The sequence below is a fragment of the Ostrinia nubilalis genome, chromosome 16, assembly GCF_963855985.1.
Source record: "Ostrinia nubilalis chromosome 16, ilOstNubi1.1, whole genome shotgun sequence".
Taxonomy (NCBI): Eukaryota; Metazoa; Arthropoda; class Insecta; order Lepidoptera; family Crambidae; genus Ostrinia; species Ostrinia nubilalis.
In genome coordinates this window covers 6,901,416-6,928,170 of record NC_087103.1, presented here as the reverse complement: position 1 = coordinate 6,928,170, position 26,755 = coordinate 6,901,416, and the positions used below count along the sequence as shown (strand labels likewise).

General features: G+C 36.0%; 1 protein-coding gene across 1 annotated transcript; it reads right to left on the bottom strand.

Moving 5' to 3' along the window:
* Nucleotides 1-525: 525 nt before the first annotated feature.
* On the bottom strand, nt 526-7,153 carry LOC135079126 (odorant receptor 46a-like). The gene is made up of 9 exons (XM_063973721.1): nt 6,858-7,153; nt 6,350-6,561; nt 5,431-5,543; nt 4,846-4,921; nt 4,040-4,208; nt 3,097-3,196; nt 2,713-2,826; nt 1,346-1,501; nt 526-708 (listed from the first exon to the last, which is right to left on the bottom strand). The coding sequence occupies exons 1-9, from the start codon at nt 7,151-7,153 to the stop codon at nt 655-657; spliced, it is 1,290 nt and encodes a 429-aa protein (XP_063829791.1). The 3' UTR covers nt 526-654.
* Between the last annotated feature and the right edge of the window lie 19,602 nt (nt 7,154-26,755).

The window sequence follows — 26,755 nt, the reverse complement described above, 5'->3', positions numbered from 1 at the left end:
GGCTGATGAAGGGCTCCACAAAAACAAATACCATTACCTTATTAAAACCGCTGATTTAATATCCGGATGTTCTCTTCATTTTGTGTTACAATCTCATAATTACAAAGAAAATAAATTTGTGATTCATTAGCTTAAGTACATTCTATTGCTATTTAGCAGCTTACATAATAAGTTCTTGCAACTCACGAAGGCGAGTGAGCTTTACGTGTGTCTGTACGTGTACATGCACATAACGATAGTGTAATGTATATCAAAACGTTTGAAAAACGAACAGTAGCGAGCCACCACGTGTAAAACTCACTCGTCTTCGTGAATTGCAACAACTATAATAAAGTTAACAATTTGTACGAAAAAAATTGTTATCGTCATAAAGTCGCGGTAATAAAATAGCTTCCTGTGTATTTATTTAATGTAAGCAAAAAGGAGCCATAAGTACCGCGAGGAGACGTTAACAAGCCGTCAGAAAAAGAGGAGATAAAGAAAATAAACAAACAATATTGCATTTTAACATTTATTTGCATGTTTTGTGCTCGTGACAAAATGTTACCACTTTTCTGCTTCTTTGAATAAGATAGCGGTGAATTTAAAATTTTAATAAGATTTTTTCGTGGAACTTCTCCTTTAAGTAATGGATGGATTTTCTTGGTATTGTTGTTACTTCTTCATGTTGCTTACGACTGCGAATGCTTTGTAAGACCAATTAATTAGCTGGAAATTTAATGAAGCGGTTTCATTAAGAGGTAGGTATTATTTATTTGAGCTCTGTGGCTTTCTTTTGAGTACGTATTCGCTATCTAAATGTATAAAGTAAATATAAGTAAAATTATTTATAGAAAGTTTCTTTGTTTTCAGTTATAAAGACTGTTGCATTAAAGTACGAAACTTTGTGCGCGGCTGTTTTTATGAAAACTCCATAAATGGTGATTTTTCCATACAATTACTTAATAAATCCTATGCCAGCTTAGATGCGCTAATGTTATCACCAAAGACATGAAGTTCTGTTTATTGGAACGTGAAATGTAACGCACGTGTAAACTCGTCTCTTGAAATGCCGAAAAAACGTACATTTGAAAGAGCTCTTAAGCAAACTGAAAGAACCGATACGAATGGCTCTTTTCACTTCGCACGTGCGTCTCAATCTTCCAAGAAATTGTGATCAGGGAAAAATTAATCAAGTCTTAATATATTTTACCACCCACAAGGTGGACCGACGACGTCATAAAACGCTGGACGCAGGCCGCTACCAATCGATCAACATGGAAAGCATTGGGGGAGGCCTATGTTCAGCAGTGGACGTCGTATGGCCGAAATGATGACGATGATGATGAATATAACTTAAACTTACTATAGTGTATGTGTCCAGCGAAAGAGTAAATATTTTCCCGGCAGTCACCCTGAGTGGGCGTTTGCAGCGTTCCAAAAAGATGACGATGAAAACCATGGTTTTATGATTGGTCTCCAGCCACGGCCCGTCGAAAGCTGCCTGCCGGAGCGCAGTGCTCTACAACCGTAAATACTGAGCTCTAAAACTCACTCGAACTAAAAACAACCCACCATCCGTTTAGAATTTCAAAGCCTATTTCACAAATCAATTTCGATGTACTCGGCGTTATCCATCTCTCTCATCTCTCACGTTACGTGTGCGATGGAAATGTAGAGGCAAAATATTTTTCCGGAGTGAATCTAGATGATAAAATAATATATTGCTGGTAAATAAAGCATTGATTTAGCTAACAGTGACGTTGTTTCATTTTGTATTCAAGAAGAGCGCAACAACAAAAAGATCGTTGGATGCGCACGCGATAATGACAGTCTGACAGACTAAAATACACGCGGGCAATGCTGCGGGCGCAAGCTAGTTTAAAATAAATATCCCTGAAGAAAAGTCGCAATCTATTTCAAGGTTTTGCAAAGTTGCAACTTAGGGTAGACAAGATATTTAACGGTAAAATTGTAAAGCATTTGCCGAACTTGCGTAATAAATGATTACAACTGTAGGTATATTTCCGATATTTTTACAAAGCAATACCTACAGCTGATTTATCTATTTGTTAATTAATATTTTAACTGCCGTGATTGCTTAATCAGATTCACGGCAAACAATCAAAACAATTAACAATGTTTTATCAAGTTAGCTTTTGTCGCTAAACTCCGAAATCGGGAATAGGTTTTAAATTCGAAAAACAAATACTTGGTGTACAATATTCAGTTATGAATAATGAAAATGAAGATACTTTTAAGTGTCTAGTGTTTTATTGTTGTTTATTATAAATCCCCATCTTAGCTTGGCATTAAAATGCAGAAAAGGTGGACACTTGAAGAATTTTAATAGCAAGTCACCTTGTCATAGTTCAAAGAATATCTCTTCGCCTCTTCACAGTCTTCATTTTTATATTTCGTCACATTCTTTTTGAGATTTAAGTAAAAATGTTTGTATAAAACTATGTCGTCCCGTTTTTTCTTTGACTAAGCTTTGATGTTACTTATAAAAGCTGCCAAGCTTCTAAGTTAATACAGAATGAAAAGGAAACTAAGAATGTCTCTTCCGAATACTCGCACGGGAACTTAATTAATTAAATAGTAACGTATACTTGTAGTCCAATACACATCAACACATAGGTACATAGCTTTGATATCAGTCTGAATGAATTTATTCTGTATATGAGTTAGACGTTACTTATAATATAAATTATAAGGCAACAATAAACTCACCTTCCAAATCAGTTCATCGCCGAACCAGCATAAAATAAAGACTTCGATCAACATACAGGTCAAATAAATTGCCATCCACATTATTTGCATAGGATGGCTGGATGGATTCTCAATCTGAAAGAGATAATGGCATAATATTTCAGTATATTGACGCTCATCGCTGAATACATGCCTTTGTATTTGTACCCAGAGATATGTTTGTAGGGAATGGCTTGGTGCCCTTCATCGGACATTCCATTTTATTCTTATACATTGTTTGCCATCATATTATATTGACTGGATGTAATATTATGTGATGTAGGACTAGGACTGCGCTCGTACAGAAATTTAAATATCGTTAAAACTTTAGATAGATAGAAAGTATTAATATTAGTAATTAGATACCGATAGAAACTGAATGCCAACCAGGCATAACACCATAACGCTTAACATGAACTGTAAAGCTGAGGCTAGGCTGAATGTGCTCTCGATCATCGACACGTATCTGAAAATAAAAAAGAACTATTATAAGAAACTTTGAGTGGCTCATACATTCACGTGTTGTGATTGCTCCAGGACTAAGACGGGATTTTAGGAAATCTTTGCCCCAAGATTTAAAATTGGGATTGAATGGAATGTTGTGGAGGATCAGTCTATGCAAAAAATTCTACCAGTAAAATTCTAAGGAAATAATTCTTTGAAAGGGATAAATACCGAGAAGAAATTCCGTTTTTGATGTTTGGAATCCAAAACTTACTACTTCATATAGATACACGAGTCGGTCAAGGAATTGAGTAAGCTAGGTATATAAAATTATATCGTAAAAATGCACGAAGCTATATATAAGTGTTCAAAATATATATTTAATTTCTTATAAAAGTTACGTAAGTTGTAAATATCAAACGTTATGAAGTCCTCTCTCCCTGCCTTGACCTTCGGCTCCGTCCGTCTCAGCCGTAATAATTCCGGTATTATATCGGACCAAAGGTATTACACATCACAAGTAACAATGCCATTGCGAATGCAGCCGACTGAATCTCTATTTACGATTTTGTCCATTCTCAAAACGATTTCGATGTTTCCACTCGCTTTATCTACCTTACTCATGCCGATATGCTAGGTGTATAAGAGCAAAGGTATCGAATCATTTTGCGTCGAATACTTTTTAAAAGTACAAAAAATGATCTTCGCCCGTTGGTACGATAGTGTTTTTAACAAGGTTAAACAAAATAAAAATGGAGAAAACGTTTTGCGCGAGTACGTATTCTATGTTCAGGAAAAAAAACTAAAAAGTAATATAGTAATTAGCGATATCAGTGAAAGTATACTAACACCATTATCTACTCACTTTATAATGCTATTGTGGTGCAAAATGCAGTCTTTTAGCACCGCTCGAATGTGCCGTTCTTGAGTCCAAGCGGCGCTCGGCTTATTCTCAGCGATGGCTCTTTTGCGCCTCCGCTCCGCCACCACGTCGAAATTACGCAAGTTGAACGCCAATATTTCTATTTGGCCGACTGTAATGGGAAAATATTACAATTTTTCACGTCCATTACCCAATTTTAGCGTGAAAATGTGTTGCCATTCTACGACTTTGCTGCGACCGCGGTACGGCTAATCCGCTCAATAACTTATTTTTAGCTTAGCTTAGATTGAACTTGGTGGTAGCTGTGGCATGTTGTAGCGCTGTTTGAGTGAACTTTAGCGAAACTGTTTGCTCTAAATGCAGCTTGGGTTAACAATACTCATATGAGTGTACGTTTGTAGTTTTTAGTTAGATTTATGGAAGAAATTAAATAATGACTCTACATACATTGTCTATTTTCGACCAAAATCTAAATGTCATAGGTTTACCGATCTAATCAGTATGTTTGAGTAATTGATGTGTTGTTTGTATTATTATTGTAGCCGAATTGACTGTTTCCTATCAATAATAGAAAATGAGTAGGACGTTAATTATGCCTACCTACCTACATTAATTATTTTCTTAGTATTGATATACATCAAATGATATTTTCTAGCCCTGTTTTAACCAGTCTTATGTCGATAAAAGTTTTAAATTATGCCACAGCTAGGTAATGGATTTGTGAAATGACTGCAATTTTGACTGAAACATGCTATGTACCTAATGACAATGCGCCGGCAAAAACTTACTTGCTGAAGCCACGAACGCTGCTAATATTGTGTCCATGACACCGTCGATAATGCAGGTCGCTGGTTTGTAATATACCTGGAGGTATCAATTATAAATTAAAATATAAATCAAATTTGGTACAAACATACGCATGTTGAAGTAAGATGGTGCGACCCAGGGTAAGTTTTTTATTTACTAAACCTGTGTTAGAAATCTACACAGGTATAGCTTGGAATATTCGAAGCAATAACTGAAGCTGGGTAGAGACTTCAAACATTCAGTTTCTTTAATTCTTGATTATGAATACTATTTTTTGATGCAGAAAGTACCTATATCTAGGATATAGATCCTACGCACTTATGTTCCAACTACACCAACATGTGCTGATCGCCATCACCGGCGCGATCTGCACGCGTTGGTGTGGTTGAAGCTTTTTTAGAAGACGCAGGCGGCTCGGTCAAAATAATTTAATAGGTAAATTAAAAAGTTGTTGAGTTTCTAAAACTCACGGCATATTTATCGCGACATTGCAAAGTATTTATAATACAAAGCTCTTCTGGGAAACATTTCTTTCCCGTTAAAGTTCTAGCGAAAGCGGTTCTTACATGATGAATATACAAAGTTTGGTAGACCGGCGACTTGTATACATCAAAATACGGGTACTCCACGTTTGTCGGCAGGATGTCGAAGTTCTCCGTTAATGGCATAATGATGCCGACTGAAAGTTTTAATAAAATCGACATTAATAAATGTACAATGTACATCACTTTTTTATCGGGATACGTTTCATGCAAGTAGATGTCGTATGTTTTAGATAAAGTACTTGACTTGTATCTTAGGATCTTGGGTAACTATTTACACATATTCTATAGTGTACAAATAACATAAGGAATTTAAAGATTTAAGAGGGAATCTTTTCACACATTTGGTATAAGGAAAGAAAATGTATTTTTGCGCTACGAAAACTCTACATTTGGTTATATTAAAGTTTGGAATAAAGCAGTTTAGTGAGTCAGTCGTCGCCGAAGTAAGCTGTGACCGTCTATAAAGTAGCAGTTCAATAAAAATGCAAATCGCAATGTGAATTGATTTAAATCGTTTTACGATCAATCACAATTTGAGTTAAGATTATTAGGGCTCTGAATAATCGTATTTACTCGATCCAAATTCATTTATCTCATGAAATAGATTACATTTTACTGTTGGAACACGTACAGAGACATGGCATATGGAATTAAAATATACATATCAAAACAATTCATTAGGTGCCCTAAACACAATATAAATTAGTATCCCTACCCTATTTTGCGTGTTAGAAAAGTTTGTACAAGTATAAAATAGAATTTAATAAATTGATAAACTAATTTAATCTCCAGTAGATTTATAAAGTTGTTGAAATATCTATTTTCAGTCAGTAAAATAAGTGATGTAGGTAAGCTTCAAGCTTGGTATTTTATTTACTGTGCAATCTCGGGGCTAAATGAATGGATTTATTTGTTGTGGTTCTTTATTGTTATGTATTACCTGAGACCGCGCCGACGCACATGGTGGAGTAATATGTCATTACGAAGCGTGCCGCCTTTATACTTTTCCGTATAATCTCCCGGTGCTCCGCCTCGACCGGCTTAAACTCCTCGCAAGACAGATACCGCAGGAGATTTATAACTTTATCCTTATTCAACCAAAAAACAGCCACTTTGAAATACGTATACATTTCACTGAGGAATAAGTACAATCTGCAATCAAAACTTCTGTCAGTTACACTTCAGCACCTTACAATTCATTCAATATTTGCAACAGAGATCTTAATGAAAAATAATATGTCTATGTTACAGTTACGTTCACAATGGTAAAATGATATAAAGCTGGACTTTGTTTGATAAAAGACACTATTATGTACGAACATTAAAATAAGGACGAGAAAATAAGATTTATTTCATACGGAGCGAATCCTATCCCTTTTATCTAATACACTTGCTGCTTGATCACAGCAAACAAAATATTGTAAGTAAACGTGGAAATATACGGCTACCCTTCAGCGACATCTCCGATATTTTCCCTTCGCTTTAGCAAATAAACGACTTCTCCAATGCCGGGCAAAAAACATACGAGCCATAAAACGGTCGCCGTGTATATAAGTTGGAGCCAGAAAAGGATGGTTTTGGGGGACGCGTTGTTGTACCACATCCCGTAGAACTTGAGCCAGTAAATGTGGATGGCGTGGTAGAGTCGCGGGTTCAAGTCGTCCCATGGCTCTATGACCCCATACGGCAGGATAGGCTGGAGCACAGTCAGCCTTTTTTTCACGTTTTCCATTACTATTCCCATCGTTCCCTTTATTGGCAGCGAAGTGAAGCCTTTGACGCGTAATTCAAGAATGCCTGTTAATACTCATCACATGCGCCTTTGTATGGAAGCAAAGTGGGAGAGCGACGTTAAGTGGGTATTATATATTATTCTGTGGGGCGCATTGTTAAGGCGAAGTGCTTTCCACACAACGCGGTCCTTTGCTCGCTGAAAAAATAAGGTGATAATAGATTTGTTCTGGATTAGTATGATTATGAGTGCATATTTCAGGTAATATTTTGGGATATAACAAACTTTTTAAAGTTTTATGCAAGTAGATCAATATCCAAAACTTTTTAGCGGTATTATAAGTACGGTATGTCAATGGGCAGAAGTGGCCGATTGTCATCCGTTAGACCACAAGCTTTTATTCGTTTCGTATCTATTTTATATCTTTGTTCATTTTCACACTCTTTTTTACATATTTATGTTAAATTATTGGATACTAAAAATCTGTTATTTATTACGGACCTCTCATAGCATGCTAGAAATTAAATTAAACGTAAAATATAAAACATACACTTCTGTTTGTATGTCCTTTAAAAGAGTTAATTTAATATGTCGCCTAAAGCAATTATTATAATTACGACGGCGATGTTATTACCAGCACATAAGAAAGGCATCGTTCTCTTAACTATGGATAATTATGTTTCAAAGAGGCTTTCGTACAATCATAATTTTCCCCGTTCAAAGGAGCCTTTTATAAGCCAACGCGAATGTTTTAATAGATTTAAGTAGTCTAATAGTTCCCCTTTGAAACAAATTAAACAGATTCTAGGAAATATGCTTGTCTCTATCTAATACCATTTATATTAAAACACTAGCTGTGCCCCGCGATACACGCGGTAAAAAAATCCAGGGTGTCAGCTAACTCTAAAATTGCTTCAACCGTTTAGACGTGAAGAAGTAATAAACATACACACTCACAAACTTTCCCCTTTATAATATTAGTGTGATGTTATATACCTAGGTAGGTATATAATAGATGAACATAATGTGTTAGGAACTAAACATTTGTTTTTATATCTGTATCACACAATTTGTTTGGGTCCTACTATACCTACTCTATGCCCGTAACTTTGAATTTCTGTACCTATGCATTTGAATTTTTAAGTTCGGTAAAATTTTAGCAGTACCTACTACTATTTTTAAACTACCTACTTATAAAATAAATATTCTTATTACCGTTTACCATAAGCATAACATAGGTACATACTATTAAATCAAATGTACTGTATCTACTCTATGGTAGGTAGAGACTTCCTATGATTAAAGATTTTTGAAAAGTAATTAATAATTGGCTATTTTACTCATAAGAAAATTTTGATAGAACAGAAAAAAATGTGTTAAATTAAATTCAATAAACAACAGTAGGATGTTTTTCAGTCAATACCAAATATCTCAGAAAATAAAATGAGTCGTTCCTAATTAACTATTGTGAGTTCCATAGAATCCTGTAATTAGAAAGCTTATTTGCTTCGGTTCTTAACAACTAATTAATTTTTGTCTGTTTATTTCTGTACTGCCCTAATAAATCTTTCAGAATCGCTTTACGTAAACAATGAAGCGAAAACGAATCTAATGAACGTCTGATTAAAGACTAATCCGATATCGTATTTCCGTTACTGTTTTAATATAAAATACTTTTGTTTAATGTAACAGTTTATAAATAAATGTTTTACACGAGGCATAAAATGTAATTTGATATTGAAAAGAACTGCTCAAGACTGAGCTACTAAGAGGTACAAATGTACAGCGAAGGAATATGTTGAGGGTCCTATCTACACAGTGTCATTATGTAACGTTACGATACGTAAATACACAGTGTGTCCATTTGAAAGCTTCGATAAAAAAAAACAAGTAACAGTTCTCAGAGTATCAGTCCAGTTCAAAACATGAATATTACATGCACTAATGCATTAAAACGTCAAGTGATCAAGGCCTACTCGGCTTTATCCTGCACTTCCATTTCCCTGTCACTTAACTTCTCCTTTCCCCTAAGTGAGAAACTAAAATAGCATAGATGCACACAATCCTTTAAAAAGGATGGGTCGTTGTGGAAATTCTTAAGGGAGGCCTTTGTCCAGCTGTGGACGTCATTTGGCTGAAATGAACGAAAGAACACAATCCATTGCATCTAATCTGCATTAATAATAGGTTTTTACTATACTTGTCTATAAGCTAGTAGGATGCCTCTATCCATGCTATTATTTAAGTTACTGTTTTAAACTTTATGTTTAAACAATCGTTTTGTTACATCTAAAAACAAGCCACACATGGGCTGCACGAAGGTTATAGAGGTTATTTTAATTTTCTGCTCTACTTACCTTTTCTGCTATATAGCTTTCTATCATAAAGTTATTTTAAAGATAAACGACTTCCTAAACTAGGTATGTGATATTCAATTATACCAAATTAAAGATTCCAGTTGAGTAAAATTCTTCTGAAAAGAATCCGTCATTTTAATGAGGTCGTATAAAACGCTCACTGAGAATTATAAAAGATTATTATTGGTTTGAATGGACATTGTTAAAACCGAGTTGCGTCCGGAAAATAAAATTAATAAATCAGTTTTCAAATGAGCAGGCCGGCACCTTTGAGCGCCGACGCGACTGACTGATTGTCGGCTTACACAAATATATTATGCAAAAAGTGATAAAATATGAAACGATTTATGTGATTCGCGCAAGGGGCGGCCGAATTTGCATAATCACCGTTCGCGGCCCGGGAGAAAATGAAATACGTGATCTAACAAACAAAAACGGCTACAAATGAAAATTCCCGCCCGGCGACCACTCCGATATTGAGTCACTGGGGAACAAAAAATACCCATGTACAAAATTAAAACACCAATCTGGATTACAGCTGTATGTAAAAGGGAAAAGGAGACTTTCCCCCGCGTTATAAATTACGTTATAGGTTAAAAGTCTAATTTATTTTAAAACATACAGGGGGAAGTTATATATTGACGCTTGTTAGGCGAAATTAGGCGTCATAATATGAGATATTACGTAAGTACTTTTAATTTTAAGTTATATTTAATTTTCTATATTTGGACGATTTTACGCTTACAATTTATTTATGTGTGGAAATGTGAACCAATGGTTAACCAACACAGACTAAATTAAAAAGAAGCAAGTAAACATCAATGCATGCCTTCGGGAAAGCTAACAAAATTCTTACTTATGTTTCCGATGTTTATTTCTACATAAAATTTGTAAATTACACCCTTTTTGTCCCAAAGCACAGAGCTAAACGATCGTAAAATAAGAGTTTTAGTACTACTTAAATACGATGTATCTATGTTGATGAACGTAAAACATATTTATGGCGAGGACTCTAAGTAATAGGTATTTTATTATCTTACTAATATTATAAAGGCTAAAGTTTGTAAAAGATTGGTATTGGTATGCTTGGTACTCTACATGCACCTAAAACTACGGAAGGAAATTGAATGGTAAAGAAGAACGGATTTTGATCAAATTACAATATTAAAATTCCACGACAGTTATAATTACATCTACAATGAGTTCACACATGAATTAGATCTTATAACCAACTAGTAGGTATTTGTTTTGTGAATTCTGTGATATAACTTGATCCAAAATAGCTTGTACCTAAATCTTTGCCAAAAGTTATGATGTCATCTAAAACGAACTTATTTGAATTTTATTTTATGACTAAGTAAATATTATGGAGCATGGTACGAGGTCTTACATATTTTATTTATACACTGAGTATCAACGTACCCAATGTATCTATCACAGACAATAACGATTGAGCATGAGCATGAGACGATATGCCAACGTGCTTGTGTAGTATTATTAGAACTGTCTAAATGGGTGAACTTTGGTAACTAGTTATTTTGGTTTCTGCCAATATTGTGTAAACATGCAAAGAAAGAGCTAAAGTGAAGTGGTGTCTTGTGATATTACAGAAAATAGTTATATCGGATGGTTACTGTAATAGGAAAGGCTTGTAGGAATGGCTACTAAAAGGCTGGGTTGCACCATCTTATTTTAACTTTGACAAACGTCAAAAGTTTGTCAAACTCCATACAAAAAACACCGGTTATCGTTATAGTTACGGTTAAAGTTAGGTGGTGCAACTCGGCCTAAGAATAGGGTATAGGAGTGTTGGCGGACAGCCAGCAAATTGGCCACATGACATCCCCAAGGCAACAGGATTATTTTTAAACAAGCAACTTAGAGAATCGCAAGCCGCAAGCAGAAAAAGGTATAATAGGAACAAGTTGGTAGATGCTTTATTCCGTTTTTTTACATTAGAAGATTAATTAATGAGTTTTGGTAACGTCTTATTGATATTGAATACGTATGTGAAAATGAGTTCATGACAAATCCCAACTAACTAATATTATAAATGCGAAAGTAACTCTGTCTGTCTGTCTGTCTGTTACGCTTTCCCGCTTAAACCTCGCAACCGATTTTGATGAAATTTGGCATAGAGATAGTTTGAGTCCCGGGAAAGAACATAGGATAGTTTTTATCCCGGTTTTTGAAACAGGGACGCGCGCGATAAAGTTTTTCTGTGACAGACAAAATTCCACGCGGGCGAAGCCGCGGGCGGAAAGCTAGTATTAGAATATAAAGAAGTAGGGTTGCCTCCCCTATAAAAAGCAGGCGGTAGCCCATGTTTATTCGCGTTAAACGTTAATATGAGCGATGTAGCACAGATATTTCGTAAAAATAACATGCCGGCATCGCTACAATGTTCCGGCGGTCATAACTCAACCGAAATAAAACGGTATTACAGCGTACTTACAATCTAGATCTCGTTTATTATAATTGCAGATCGCGAGGGTGGAAATATCAGCGGGGAACGTCGAGGTAAGTGTTTGAAGACATTTAAGGTATTTGTATCGCTTACAATTCTTCTGTGAACATCCGACGCCCGCCGAGACAAATGGGTCGTTTTCACGCGATTCGCCGCCATTAATTAGAAGCAACGCGTGCTGGCCTGATTGCTATCTGTCAGCGGGCACGCTACTACGAGTACATGCGCCCACGGCGGGTGCTGAAAGATCATTTGCCTACAAACATTCTACTAATACGAATTGATGACGCATGATTCCTTACGTCCTTCCTTACTTAGGCTGGGTTGCACAATCTTACTTTAACTTTAACAAATACCAAAAATCTGTCAAACTCCATACAAAATACGCCGGTTCTCGTTATAGTTACGGTCAAAGTTAGGCAGTGCAACTCAGCCTTACTTTTCCAACTGAAGAAAGAGAGGCTTTTTTGTCAGCGAATGGTCCTTCGAGATAATTATGTTTAGTCATGAATGTTAAAGACACACCTAGCCTGCCGACATGGTGTCGGTGGCTTTAGTTCAAAAGTATCATGTCGACGACTTCCTTTTGACAACATGTCAAATGTCGACGACTTATGTTGGCGGGTTTGATGTGTAGACTGTGTGAGGTACCTATATCAACCTGGATGTTGATGGATGTTTTAGATATTTTAAGAGTTTTGAATACTGTTTATTAACCTTAAATGCATTTAAATTATAAACCTGTTAATAAAACGCTTTAGCTTACTTAGCTTGTTTCAACTCATCCGAGCGTAAACTTCTGAAAATACAGTCTGTAAGAGGAACCAATAGTTACGGTTTGACAATGCTAGTCTAGTCGATTCCCAACCATTTCCATTAGTCTGTCAGCAAAATACATTCTAGATTTCATGGTAGCAAGCTAATAAACAAAGTTCAAATAGGACGGAGGTTTGATTTTAAGTTTTAGTGTAAATGTAACTGAACTCAATATCCTCAATTTACAGTTGAGGAACTTTGAACTGAGATAGAGCTACAGAACAAGCCCAATATTACAATGCTTAGTTAGTACGGGAGACCAAGGTGAGTTGTAACAGAGAAGAGTTGTGACATCGTCGATTTTTGGAAATGAGCTCGCAACAGCGCGCATTTGTTAGTTCAAGACTTGAACTAAAATCGCGCACTGTTACGAGTTCAACAGTAGTCAATAAGTTCCAAAAAATCGGCAATGTCACAATTCTCCTCTGTTACAACTCGCCCATGACTATTAACATAGTCGGAACTGCAAAATTGCCATTTTCATTTTATTTCATAATTTGTGCGTAAATAATACAAGCTATCATCAGGTGAAACAAAAATTATGATTTTATGCATAGTTTTTGAGATAACTACATTAAAAATGTCGGATATTGCCTAGATAGTCCGTAAACAATGCCGGATAGTTGTTCCCGACGTATTTAGCGGTGCGCGGAGGCGGGTGAGCGCGTGCGATCTCCCACTTCTGGCTATGTTAGCGGGATGAACGGACGTCGTGTTGTCATTTGTTTTTTACGGCAGTTATATTAAATATAAATAATTTTGAATGTAATACCAACTTGCATTAGCATTTCCTAACACATCACTTAAAATTGTAGGATGTACCATATCCGACATTGTTCATCTTATTTTTGTAACACTTTATGTCAGTAGTACCACATACGACGTTGTTAAGCTTTTCTTTGAATGGGATAAATGTCAGAAGTACCATATTCGACGTTATTGAATGTTTCTTAAATAATTTAAATGTCGGTAGCTCCACATCCGACATTATTATAACGTTCTACAAATGGGTTAAACTTTCGGTAATAACTTCTTAGCCATTGTTAGTTGTTTTGTAAAATACTAAAATGTCGCTAGTATCTTGTATGACGATGATTGACTGACTGTCTGGCTGACTGTAAAATAAAATAAGCATGTTTATTATAAATAATTTTTGTTCGCACGCATGAATTTGCAAATGTCTTTTTATGCCTTCTTTTATTTATAAACTATACTTTGTTAATTCGGGCCTTACATAATTTAAATTACTTATAGTTTTTTATAGTTATTTTTAGTTCACAAGAGTCTCCTATACCGGCGAGTTTCAAGAGGAATTGATTCAAATGCAGGAATTACTTAGTGATGTATTCAATGACGATGACGAGATATTATCAGTAAAGGAAGCTAAATGCTACTAGCGCCGTTAAAACATCGGTACCGTCACCACTTCCACCACCAAAGAAACTTTTATGCTCTAAGTCACATATCAACCTCGACGTGGGGTCTATCATTTGAAATGCTCCGAATAATATACGTGGCTACGTGTCTAAGCTCCATTTGTTATGGTGCACCAGTTTGGGCCAACAGAGCTACTCTAGGAGCCGCTCGACGGAAATTACTCCAAAGTCAACGCCTTGCACTGATTTTTCTTTGCAAAGCTTACAGAACTGTGAGCACGGAAGCCCTGCTAGTCCTAGCTGGTGTACTGCCGGTCGACTTAAAGGTACAAAAGCGTGCGTCTATGTACTTCGCATCACGGGAAAATATAACCTCCAAGTTCTACAATAACGCGATCGTTCTAAAATAAGCTGATTATTGATTCCCGACAAGGCGTTGAAGAGGAATTAGTTACTGAATGGCAAAAAAGATGGGATACGTCAGTCAAAGGGCGTCAATTATATAAATTCTTGCCGAATGTACGCGAACGTATATCTAGGCGATGACTAGATATCGACCATTGCTTGTCGCAGTTCCTTAAGGGGCAAGGTAACTTTAAACTTAAGTTTCACGAATTCAAACTAGTTCCGTCTCCTTTTTGTGAGTGTTCTTCTGATGAAGTCAGTCATGAGCAGTCTGCCCATCATATCTTGTGGGAGTGTGATCTTTGGAAACATTATACGTGACATAATGCTCAACTCAATAGCTCCGAAGTCCAGAGGTAGAGCATCACTAGGGCTATCTAAATCACCCCCATGTATGTTCCGCGATTTTTTATAGTCTTCGAGTTATGATTCTTTTAAATTTCTGTGCTTAGGCACTTTTTTGGTCACTGTGGCTCAAATAGTCAAGCTCAACATGGCTGATATTTTAATTATTATTAGATGAATACTAGGCCTAGCTAATTCAGAAGTATTTACATCCATAACACGAATGAAAACTAAAATCCTGCATGTTGTAAAAAAAATCATAACTCGAAAACTATCAAAAGTCACGGTGATTTGGGTAGCCCTAGTGATGCTCTACCTCTGGGCTTCGACTTGACACTACTTTTTGGGACATCCTGTATATAATTTCTATAGATATTTTGTGTTTTTTTCAATAATTTTTACATACGACATACGTATAATCTAATCATAAATAAATAATTAAACAAGGACGTAAGTGGCATTTCCGACAAGTAATCACTAATTTCGTTCAAGCAACAATGTCGGTTCTGGTAGATATGACAAATCAGCATTAGTATAACTCCGTTAAAAAGGTCACAAGTGACTTTTCTCATATTTACACATTAAATACCGGGTACTCATAATATTGTCCTAAACATAAATAACTTTCATAGTAATATTCTAAACTTTCATAACCCTGCTTAAAATAAGTACAAAAATATGAGCAATTTAAACTTTGAAACGCTCTCCTGTAAAGTTGCTGTTTTTCACATACGACATTGTTAATAGTCATGGGCGAACTGATCTCGGTCTCCTCTCTTCTACAACTCTCTTCATTTTAAGATTGCAAGGGATGAAAAATTCTATTGTACGCAGGACTTGGTATCTGAGGGTACGGCTATTGACACATTGAATGCTACATGTGTTGTTAACATTAGTAACCTAACAGTACCTAAAGCATCTGATATGGCTTATTTAAAATAGCCTGCAATGAGATGAAAAATTCCATTGTATGCAGGGGTCTCTGAGGGCGCGGCTTGACACATTGAATGCTACGTGTATTGTTGGAAAATAGATACGTACAAACTACACTTTCTAGTCCGTCGAGCACCCCGCAAAGTAGAGCGAGCTATCGAGCCTTTGTGGATCAAGTTGCGAGCGATCGTCGCGCCCAAACGACAAAGGATACGCGATAAAGTCTATTGCTGACCTAGCATGAATATCAGAGAATTTCTAATCCTGCCTACCTGTTGAATCATTCTGGGTATGATTTACTATTTAACTATTGGGATGTTTGTACAAAACACACAGGTGTGTCCTATTTATTGTCAAACAGATATACACTCAAACTGTAGTGTATATAATAGCTCGTTGGTCTCCAAAGTTGAAAAAGAGCGACCACTTTCGCGGATCACGTTGTGTGTGCCGCTACCAAACGACAAAACAATAAAAGAAATGTAGTATTTTTCAACTGTACCGTCTTAGAATTTATTTACTTGTTTATTGAAAAAGAAACAGCAAACACATAAGATCACAGAATAAATTGTAGAGGTTTTGAAAGAAATCTTGTTCAACAAACTATGGGTTAGCTCAAAATTTAGTAATTTCGGTGAACAAAAGTATTAAAAGCTAGTTTTTCTCCTTGCAAAAATAACCATCCGCTGTAAATCCATTCTAAAACTATGAATACTATATATTATTTGATAGGGGTTGTGTGTGTATCTTATTTACTATGAATGAATTAATGCCATTTTACAGTTCTTTCTTACAGTTCAGGAGATGGTAAAATACTGAATTGCAGCTAAAACCTTCTTATTTATTTAAGTTATCATAGCTACAAGTATACAAAGATACTCCTGAAAATAACTTGCTTAGCGCGTTCGGTTCTAGTTCACTGAGCACTCCACAAGCGTGCACTATCGAATCGAACCTTTGTGGATCAAGTTGCGAGAGATCGACGCGCTACAAATGCTATTAAAGGGCCGACCGCTCTTTCATGAATTGCACGACATGATTGTGGATGTTGCCTTGCACCCGTATAATTGGGTATTTGACACCTTTCCCCAATAATTCTAAAGCACAACTTTTTTCAATCTTAAAAACTTAATTACTTCTAAATTACCTGTAAATTAAGATTTTTGGTTGCATTGTATTTGAAAAAAAGTAGTTTGACAAAATATTAGTGACGTTACAGGCTAGTATTGCTATACAGAATCTATGGGGGAGTCTCGTTTTGATAGTTTTAAAAAGTAACGTCAATTGATTGGTGATGTCAAATACCGTAGCTTGGCATATAATGCATATTTATTCAAGGTACAATGTGAACGAAAATTCTTACGATCTCTAAGTAGAAATACTATAAATACGAATATTTCTTTTACCCGTACTCGTCTGACTTGGATCAATAGGATTAACGGCTTAGCGTGCTCTTCGACAGTCATCTTATTTATTGGACAGATTGATTTAAGGTGCGAAGTTCTTACTTGACTGGAAACAAATACAAAGCCATTTCAAGACCTCTCTAGAACCTACGTCTTAGCCTCTCTACCAGAGCAAATGGGAGTATAAGTTCTTACGTAACGTTAGAAATGTCCGTTATGACTATCGCTCAATCGCTGTCACGAAGTTACTCCACGCTAAGTTGCCAGAGTTGATATTACGGCCCTATTTCCGTGTATATAGGTGATAATTTATGTAGTTAGGTGCGGTGATCGTTAGTGTAGGAGAAGCGTCGCGGGCTAATTACTGAAGATTGATGGAGGCGCCGTTCGTGCCACACTTCACTACCGACAACGCCTTACAGAGCCGGGGGCACAGTGCCATGAGCCGGGCTGAGGAAAAAGAACCTAAATATGGATAATAGGTTTTAAATAAACAATGTTCTTGGGACGTGTAGAATTTAAGTGCTTTATAAGAGACGTTTCAAAGAGTTTTATAAGCATACTATTATTTACAGAAAATTAATTATGACTATTATAAGAATGTACTTAGGTAGTTAGTTTTTAATGGCATACGATTCTGCGTAAAATATTTTCAGGTGAGATATTACAAATGGAAATTTTTGTAAAATCTTTATTGCTTAAAAATCAGAATTTATAAAATCTATACTTATAATAAATCTGTAGAGAGGTCAATTCTGTACATGAAATATTTTTTCAAAATAACTATCAGGGGGTGATTAGTGATCGATACTGATGCCAAAAATGCAATCAGTAAAATTTTTGTCTGTCTGTCTGTCTGTCTGTCTGTCCGTCTGTATGTTCCTTATAGAAACAAAAACTACTCGACGGATTTTAACGAAACTTGGTACAATTATTCTTCATACTCCTGGGCAGGTTATAGTATACTTAGGAATTTCCACGGGAACAGGAATTAGCGGGAAAATCCTTTTGTATGAAAAATCTAAACCGCTTAAGTTAGACGCTTGAAATTTGGCATGTAGGTACCTTAGTAAACTTAAAGCTTAGTTACAACAAGTAAATCCCGAAATTCCCAAGGGAACGGGAGTTAGCGGGAAAAAACTTTTGTATGAAAAAATCTAAACCGCGTAAGATAGATGAAGGGGGTAAAACGGGATCCACGCGTACGAAGTCGCGGGCGGCCGCTAGTATATCATAAAATACTCCAGCAACAGAATTAAATTTTTGATTTTATATTGAACGATTTATCTTTTAAAAGGTTTCGTGATCGTTATGAAAAAAATTGTTCATTCATATTCAGACGTTCTGCAAACGTCACCTTACATCACGTAACGACTTAAACGACCACTTAAAAAGTTAACCAATACCTTAAACTAGTTCTCTCTGACGAGAGTCTAATGACTTACTGATTTAATTTATTTCAGTTTGAATAGTTGGAGGAGGAGATCCGATAAATGAGGAGATCCACAGGAGAACCAAAGTGACCGACATAGCCCGCAGAATTGCTAAAATCAAGTGGCAGTGGGAGGGGCACATAGCTCGCAGTTCGCTCGAAAAGTTCTCGAGTGGCGACCACGGGCTGGAAGACGTAGTGTCGGCAGGTCCCCCCACTAAGTGGACCGACGATCTGGTGAAGGTTGCGGGAGGTGCCTGGATGCGAGCGGCGCAGGACCGGTCGTTGTGGAAATACTTGGGGGAGGTCTTTGTCCAGCAGTGGATGTCATTTGGCTGAAACAACAACAGTTTGAATAGTATAGAAAACGCCTGTCCGATGGACAGTCCATTTGATAGTACATAGAGAGCTATCGGAAACACTCAAGGATCAAATCCACTGAAATAAAATTTTTGTCGTGAATATTTTACGAAAAATAATAATATTAAGAGTGTCCTTGACGATCTTACGATGTGGAATGGATACAACCGGTTATAGCCAAAATTCCCGTAAATAAACCGTATAATTAATATTTTTAGAAATTTTCCTGCAATCTGTTGGGCGTTAGGTACGTTCAATTATTTTATTAATATAATTTTTAAGATGTAGGTAAAACGAGAACCCTTCTATTTATAGATTACTATGGTTATAACGTAATTACTTTATGTAGGTTACCCAAAATTCTAAAAATAAGTTAATATTTTCTCTTGTATTGGTTAATTTTCTTTTCGCCATGAAATATTTTCTACCTCGTGAAGTTGTTACAATTTATCAAAACCATGAATCAAGATGTGAGCATGTATGCTTTCTTTTCCATTCTGCAGACTTTAAGTTACAGAACTTCAAGCTCACCACTGTGACCTCTTCATTTGTTGTAATAGATGCGATTTTACAAAAAAAAAATGCCGTGGTAATGATGACTGATCTGTAGATTTTTTAAAAATAATAAGGTTAAATTAAAATGTCAAATGTTAGTAGATAATATATTATAATAATTGTATAATTAATTAAGCATTATTTAATTAATTCTGTAGTAATTGGGTTGTTGTTGTTGGTTGGGTTGTAGTGAGTGTCGTTCAGTTTTAATGAGCGGCCAAACGCTTATGGATTTAGTATAGCGAACATAATTAGGAATAAAAATATGAGCAAGTAAAGTAAATTTTAGTATTTACAATCCTAGAACACAGATTCATAAGAATTGTTTAGGTGCGCCTCAAAATGGGTGCATTTCACCTCATTACAAAGCACACGATAGAAGAAGACGGCACACTTTGGTAGTCTTAAATGTAAATAATATTTACAAAGACAAAAGTTTATGATGCTTATGATAAGAATGTTAAAGTCTACATTACCGTGCGTTACGATATCATATTATCCGAGTTCATGGTATAAGATCTTATGACATCGAATAGGCGCGACTAATATGTCGTCACGTTAACGGTTTCAGCAATCTAGTAATAAACTTTGCCTATTAGGCGTATTGGTTGACACGAAACTTATATCAAGAGGTTACATTATGGACGAACATGGCCTAAAGAAAACTTGCATGTTTAGTATATTATTATAGGAATGAAATGAATGGTTGGAACATAAATGAATGGAAAATGGACGAAAATAAGATGATTTACCTTATTTATATTAAGACATAGACTAGTAGACGTTAACTGAACGGATTTTATTCTTCGGGAACATTTTTTACTATGGACTTGGTAGTTATTTTCATGTACCGAAAACTACTTACTTCTTACAGTTTGGTTTACACTTGTACCTATTCAGATAAATAAATTAATAATTCATGTAACGGCACCCTAATGAGAAATATCTATCATACGTCGTACATATTAAATGAATATAGTGATACATTAGGCGCTGATTTACTCCCTTGCGAGGCATACCTCATTACGGAATTACAATTTAATCTTTCAATGTAAACTTGTTCAAATCTATTATAGTGTTTGTTACACAGTAATGTGTTATTAGTTTTCAGTCGGCAACGCCTCTGTGATTTAATGAATAGAATAACCTTATGAAGGTCCTGGATTTAATTCCCAGGTAAAGTACGTACATAAAGTGGTAATGGCCTCGTTCCTAGTACGGTTAGGACGTTTCACGCGTGAATCAATCTGACCGGGAAAATCGTTTTTCGGTTGAATAATATAGGACACTTATTACAGCTTCTGAAGTCTGAATAGGTCTCTTAGACTCGTCAGTTTACTAGTTTAGTTCCTTTGTCTTTGAAAAATAATAACAAAATGTTTTTAATCAAAGCAATTTATAAAATGTAGAAAACTCTCTAAAGTAGAGTGCAATTAAATTTTACGTAAGCACCCGAAACTTGTTAGGAATCACCTACAACCGTACCTATTACAGTTTTGTGTGTCAAAAGCTTTGTTGGGAACGAATTACAAGAGTCGTACGAAATCACTTTTAATTGGACGGCCGAGTCCGATAAAAAGTCTTGATACAGAGATGCTGGTTCTAAGCATTTTATTTTAACACTTCTGTAGGAACGGTTAAACGGTTAAATATTTGCTTCAGCTACAATAAGGTTGGTTGGTTGCTATTCAAGAGCAGGTATTCTCAAACTCTTTGTCCCGTGGATCGCTTTGTTTTATATTGATTTAGCATGTGACCACGGTCGGTGCAAAAGATTAATTAGATTTTTTTTATATCATAGTTTTTATCTCGTGGACCTTTAGTTTTTTCTCTAACCTTGTTGGTCGTTATCAATCCCCGGGGGTTGATAGGGACCACTTTGTGTGTCACCTTTTTAAAGGGTTAGGCGCCTACGTGTGGGAGGGACAAAGTTATTGTAGCCCGAAAAAAGTTGATTGAGGCGTGAATTAAATAATACTCATCTGCCGTGTTTAGGTTGCGTTATAATATTAACATAATAACAGTACTTTGTTAAATCAATTCTGAATTACGGTTGCCCTGAATATGTGCACGGCATTTGGATGATTGAAAATTATAAAAGAAAATAAATAAATGACATATTGCAAAACGGGTTTAGGGGTCTGTTTCACCGATAGCCTTTTGAGAACTTATCTGGTTTGACAATATTTAGAAAGATATACATATGTGGCAGTAATCACTAGTAGGTAAATCTTTTTGTTAGATAGAGTTCATACATATATCAGAAAACCATGTGATATGATTAGGCCTCTGATTGGCTGATCTAGACTAAGAATCTAGTAGATATAATACATTTACATACAGAAAAATGTATCTGTGTAAGTATCTGTATTTTATATGTTTACATGGGAAAGTAAGGAAACAATCAAGCAAACGGCTTCCTAGGACGGGACGCGTGAGCGACGATTTTCCATGGCCTGGAGCCTTTGCCTTTTTCTGAACAAATAAGAACTACTTGTAAGTAAACTGCGCACTTATTTGTTGAAAAATAAAGTGAACTATTTACAGAGCTCTACTAGGTCTTTATAAAAGACGGAATAAATCTAAAAAGAGCAATGTTTATTTTAAATAAGTATATGAAACTTAATTGATTTGTACCTATGTATGAAGGAGAAGAAATATAATTATGTATATTCTCGAAAACAGCTAATGTAATATAGGTACAATTCAATTTTTCTACAAGAGCAATTTTCAAAGAGGCAAAAAATCCATCTTGCTCATTTCTAAGAAGAAAAATATTTTCTTCTTTTTAGAGCGAACTCGGTCGCCAGGTAGTTACTGCAACATTATTTTCCCGAAATGGAATACTCGTAGATAATACGTTTATTGTGAACGAACGTCTACATTACCCACAATATTTTCTTCAACGTGACACTCCGTCAAACCGTTCCCTTCATCTGAAAATGGATAATCTATTATTCGGGTTACACTCAATAAGAAATCATTTTTATTCATTTGTTTACAAAGAACATGGAATTTCTTTCTTTTTGTTATTTAAAGCAGACGAAAGACACAGCGGAGAGGGTGTGCCGTTACAAAGAGCGTCATCAATCTTCATTAATGAGCCAGACAACTTTGCAGTTCGAACCACTTTATGAGCTATAGCTTGAGATGATTGCGGCTTTCAGTGTTACTTAAATGGTTTGCCACGAGCGTTTTACTGCAATACTTTTTAAATATGTAGGTAATTTATTTAAATATTTCTTTACCTAATTAAAATGATGTTTTTGCAGAGTTTTTACAGTTCATACAGTTCTTGCCTACTTACTAACTCAGTCTAAGGGAGCTCATTAAATATTTATGTAGCTCCTTTCATATATTTATTCTGTTGTCAAGTTTAAACTTAAGTTATCTTTACGTACATGTTATAAAGGCCTTCCTTCTCTAAGGCCCGATTTCCACCAAAGTGGTGCAGAGCGGAAAAGTGTGGGGCCGTGAACGCTCTGCTCCGCTCCACTCTGCCTTGGTAAAAACCGAGCCTTATATTGGAAATACATGACAACCGTATAGGCTGTTTATTGCAAAGCTAAAGGTACTCAACACGTAGTGATGTTCTCTTTGATCATCGCATAGATACGCCCAATACGCCCATGCGTTGGGAGACTATGATTTTGCAATCAAGTTCCGTTCCATTCCTACTGACTATGCTCTTTTGGTCGTGCTGTGCATAGAGCTTTCACGTAAAAGTAATGACCAACCCAACGTACGCCATCAAAACTATATACCTACATATGGTTATGTTTATCTGGAAATATGTTAACGTCTGTTGATGCAATAGCTATGCTTAATACAGTAGCCATAGAATAGCTACGAGTAGACCTGCCAACCATTCATGCCTTAATTTGTGAAGTTCATCAGTCGTTCTTCTTTTCTTACACGAACCATCGCGTCGTATCGCAACGAGAGTCGTGAGACCGAAACTCAGACGTCAGTTCAGGTACATGGTTGGTTGGTTCGCCTAATGATACGGACGTGGTTTCTCAACCCGGAAAAAATATCACGGCAGTAATATTTGTGACGGCGCCAACGTACAAGAAACATCTTCTGTGGCATCGCAGAATGTCTTACAGTCTCATCAATCTTCATTAACGAGCCAGACAACTTCAGCCCACTTTATTGAGACTAGCTTGTGATTGCAACTTTGCTCGAGTTACTTTAAGATGTCTTACTTCAGTCGTGACTAAGGATGGCGGGACTGGCGAAGTGCCAAGCTATGCCCTCGCAGAGGATCCTCGCTTGAAATTCCTCACTTACCGGATTTCAACATATTCCTAAATTTTATTGCATTTGAATTATTATATTATGCCGTAAAATCAGTAAACTGCGGTATTTCTGATGAGCTCTGAAAGGATATTTTTTTAATGAATAACCATGTTTGTCGGCAGTGGTTGGATAGCGACTGACTGTCCGGTGTGCTCGAATTACAATAAATCGACGAAACAAGTTGCCTAATCTGATGTTAGTCGATATTCAATACTTATAGAAAATTCAATTAATTATTAATGTTGTTGAAATTATTTATTACTAGCTTTTTCCCGCGGCTTCACCCGCGTGAAATTTCGTTTGTCACAGATCGTCATAAATTTTAGCCTATATGTTATTCTGGGTTATAAACAATAATACTGTAGCATCAAAATCCGTTCAGCAGTTTTTGCGTGAAAGAGTAACAAACATCCAGACATCTAAACTTTCGCATTTATAATATTAGTAGGATTAAATACAAGCAATTTTATAAATTATCCTAACACTAGTTCTTACACAATATCCATATCCCCCTGTTTTATTAAAAATTATTGAATTCTTAATGATAAATTCCAAAAACACTAGTTAATCAAGTTTGTTTTAAATCTATCATTTAAGCAAACTTTAAATCCGATTAATTATTATAATATTTAGATCAAATTATAATTGCTGGAGCTGAGCTGGTATGAGAGCATTAAAGGGATTAACATTGAAATAAATCTCAAGCCAGAGCAACAAGGAAAACTGCCTTATCATGAATATAAATACAAGTCGGCACACACGAGTATTATCAAATGCTTCGTGAAAATTAATTGCGTGGAAAAATTGTGGGTTCCACGTACATACACCCATCATTCGCTCCCCACATATCTGCGGAAGCACCCATCTTAATGGGGATTTTATGTTTTCCTACTCTTCTACTAATACTCGCGATCGCTTTGTTGATAGTTCCCCTTAAATTGTACGGAAGCTATCCCTGCTTAAATATTTGGGGGCGATGATTATCAGAAAAGGCTTTGATATAATATTTTCAGAATCAAGTAGGTAGGTCCAACAAGATTTACCTTCCTATCAAGATTTTTTCATGGCAATGGTTAATTTCTAAGATTTTTGGTCCGTCGATATTTCCGAAATTCGTCACTTAATTGTATACAAAATTTTATAATAATTACTTGACTATGTTTATATCGAATAACAGGCGACTGATTGGCCTATTCGAGACGCAGGAGGCTGAGCAACGAGCAGCGAACTTCTTGTAATCTAATGCTAGCAATATTTGGCACACAAAGTTCGAAATCTTTTCAATTTATGTCAAAAAGTCCGCATTCTATCTTTCTACAACTTATTTACAAACATTGTTAGGCATATGGCAACCTACATATTCACATCAATCGACTATGGTGTCTGTACCCTAAAATGCCTTGCCTGCTGACCGTACGTACATCAATAGCCGATTGGCAAGTAAATTCATGTACCAGCTAAGTAAAGGTAGATACGGAATTCCATTCCAGGCGCATAAACGGCGTTACGGGATGAAGCGGGAGCTTTGTGCCGCTGAATCCCGATCGGATACCTATTCTACAAATTCAAAATACTTTTCGAGCTAGAGATGTCTTTACCGAAACTTTGACCTGGAAAATTTGCTTAGAATCACACATGTTTGGGACGAGTTATGTAGGAATGTAGTTAAAGTTGAAATTAGATTTATTTGCATATTCTAGGGTCCAATTCATGATAAATTAGAAGATAATAGGTTAAATGCTTTCAATTTCACACATTTTTGATCTTCGATTTTTTATCTTTAACTTTGCAAATTACAGAAATATTTGAATTTATTGTATAAAAATATCAGTACCTTACTAAATCTAGAGGTACCCATTGATCGTGACTCAGTGATCTCTTTTTCCGAAGAAAAAAGGGCATAAGGCGTGACACGTACGATGTAGTATTAAACATTGTGCCGGTAATATACGGGATAAAACTACCACGCATATTTTTTTAGTGGGCGTAGCACTTGACATACAAACGAGGTCGTTGTTATGTATGCGTCCGCACTTTTATAACACAAAAGATTCTAAGTGGAAAATTGACCATTATGTTCTGAACAATACAGTTTAGAATACAGCCAAGTCGTTGAACGTGAGTGATGTGGAATAGGGATAAAGGTGGTTTGAAAAATGCACATTTGTATGTGCGCATTCGTCATCAAGTGTAAAGTAGAGCTAGAAATGCCGGAGTGCATATTCAAATCGGAATTTTCTGTTTTACATTTTCAATACATTATCACATTTTCTCTATATCGGAATGGTTGCAGTTTTTACTCATGTGGTCGTGTATTCATTTTTATGATGGCGTACAATATCGTAAGAGTTAACTTTCAGAGTTATTTGTTTCAAAGTCCTATGAGACAGTTTACAGAAAGTCTGCGGCAACAAGAAACCGCTTTACTTGTACATAACCGACAGTAAAAAGTACTGCGAAGTATTATAAAATGAAACAACTCCCAACAGCCCTATTAAGTATCGTGGTATATCCGCATATGCCGGTTATCCACTGAAGGTTGAAGATACGCCGTTTGTAAGATAAGAGCGATAAGCTTTTTGTGTCAAGACCTACGAAAAGGTAAAGTACTCGATAGAGTTTAAGATTTATGTTCTTTTGCATTTTGTTTTTCAAAACTGAGATGCCGGTTTTTCCGGATCGTATGTTATTCGAATATTTATTTGAAAGAAATTATCGTTGCATATTTTCGAAGCGGAAAATCATCCAGTTAACGTTAAGAATGAACGCGATATTTTCGCGCACCTAAGTTATGCGCGCTTGGAATAGCAAAAATATCATGTTACCTACTTCTGGACGATCGCCCGAACATCTCCGTACA

What these genes read in the sequence shown, in the direction of transcription:
- LOC135079126 (XM_063973721.1), bottom strand. Translation starts at nt 7,153, where the DNA reads ATGGGAATAGTAATGGAAAACGTGAAAAAAAGGCTGACTGTGCTCCAG. An exon ending in CACCACAATAGCATTATAAA is followed by an intron (nt 3,197 to 4,039) that starts GTGAGTAGATAA and finishes TTTTATTTTCAG; the next exon opens with ATACGTGTCGATGATCGAGA. An exon ending in GCGATGAACTGATTTGGAAG is followed by an intron (nt 1,502 to 2,712) that starts GTGAGTTTATTG and finishes TTACGGTTGTAG; the next exon opens with AGCACTGCGCTCCGGCAGGC.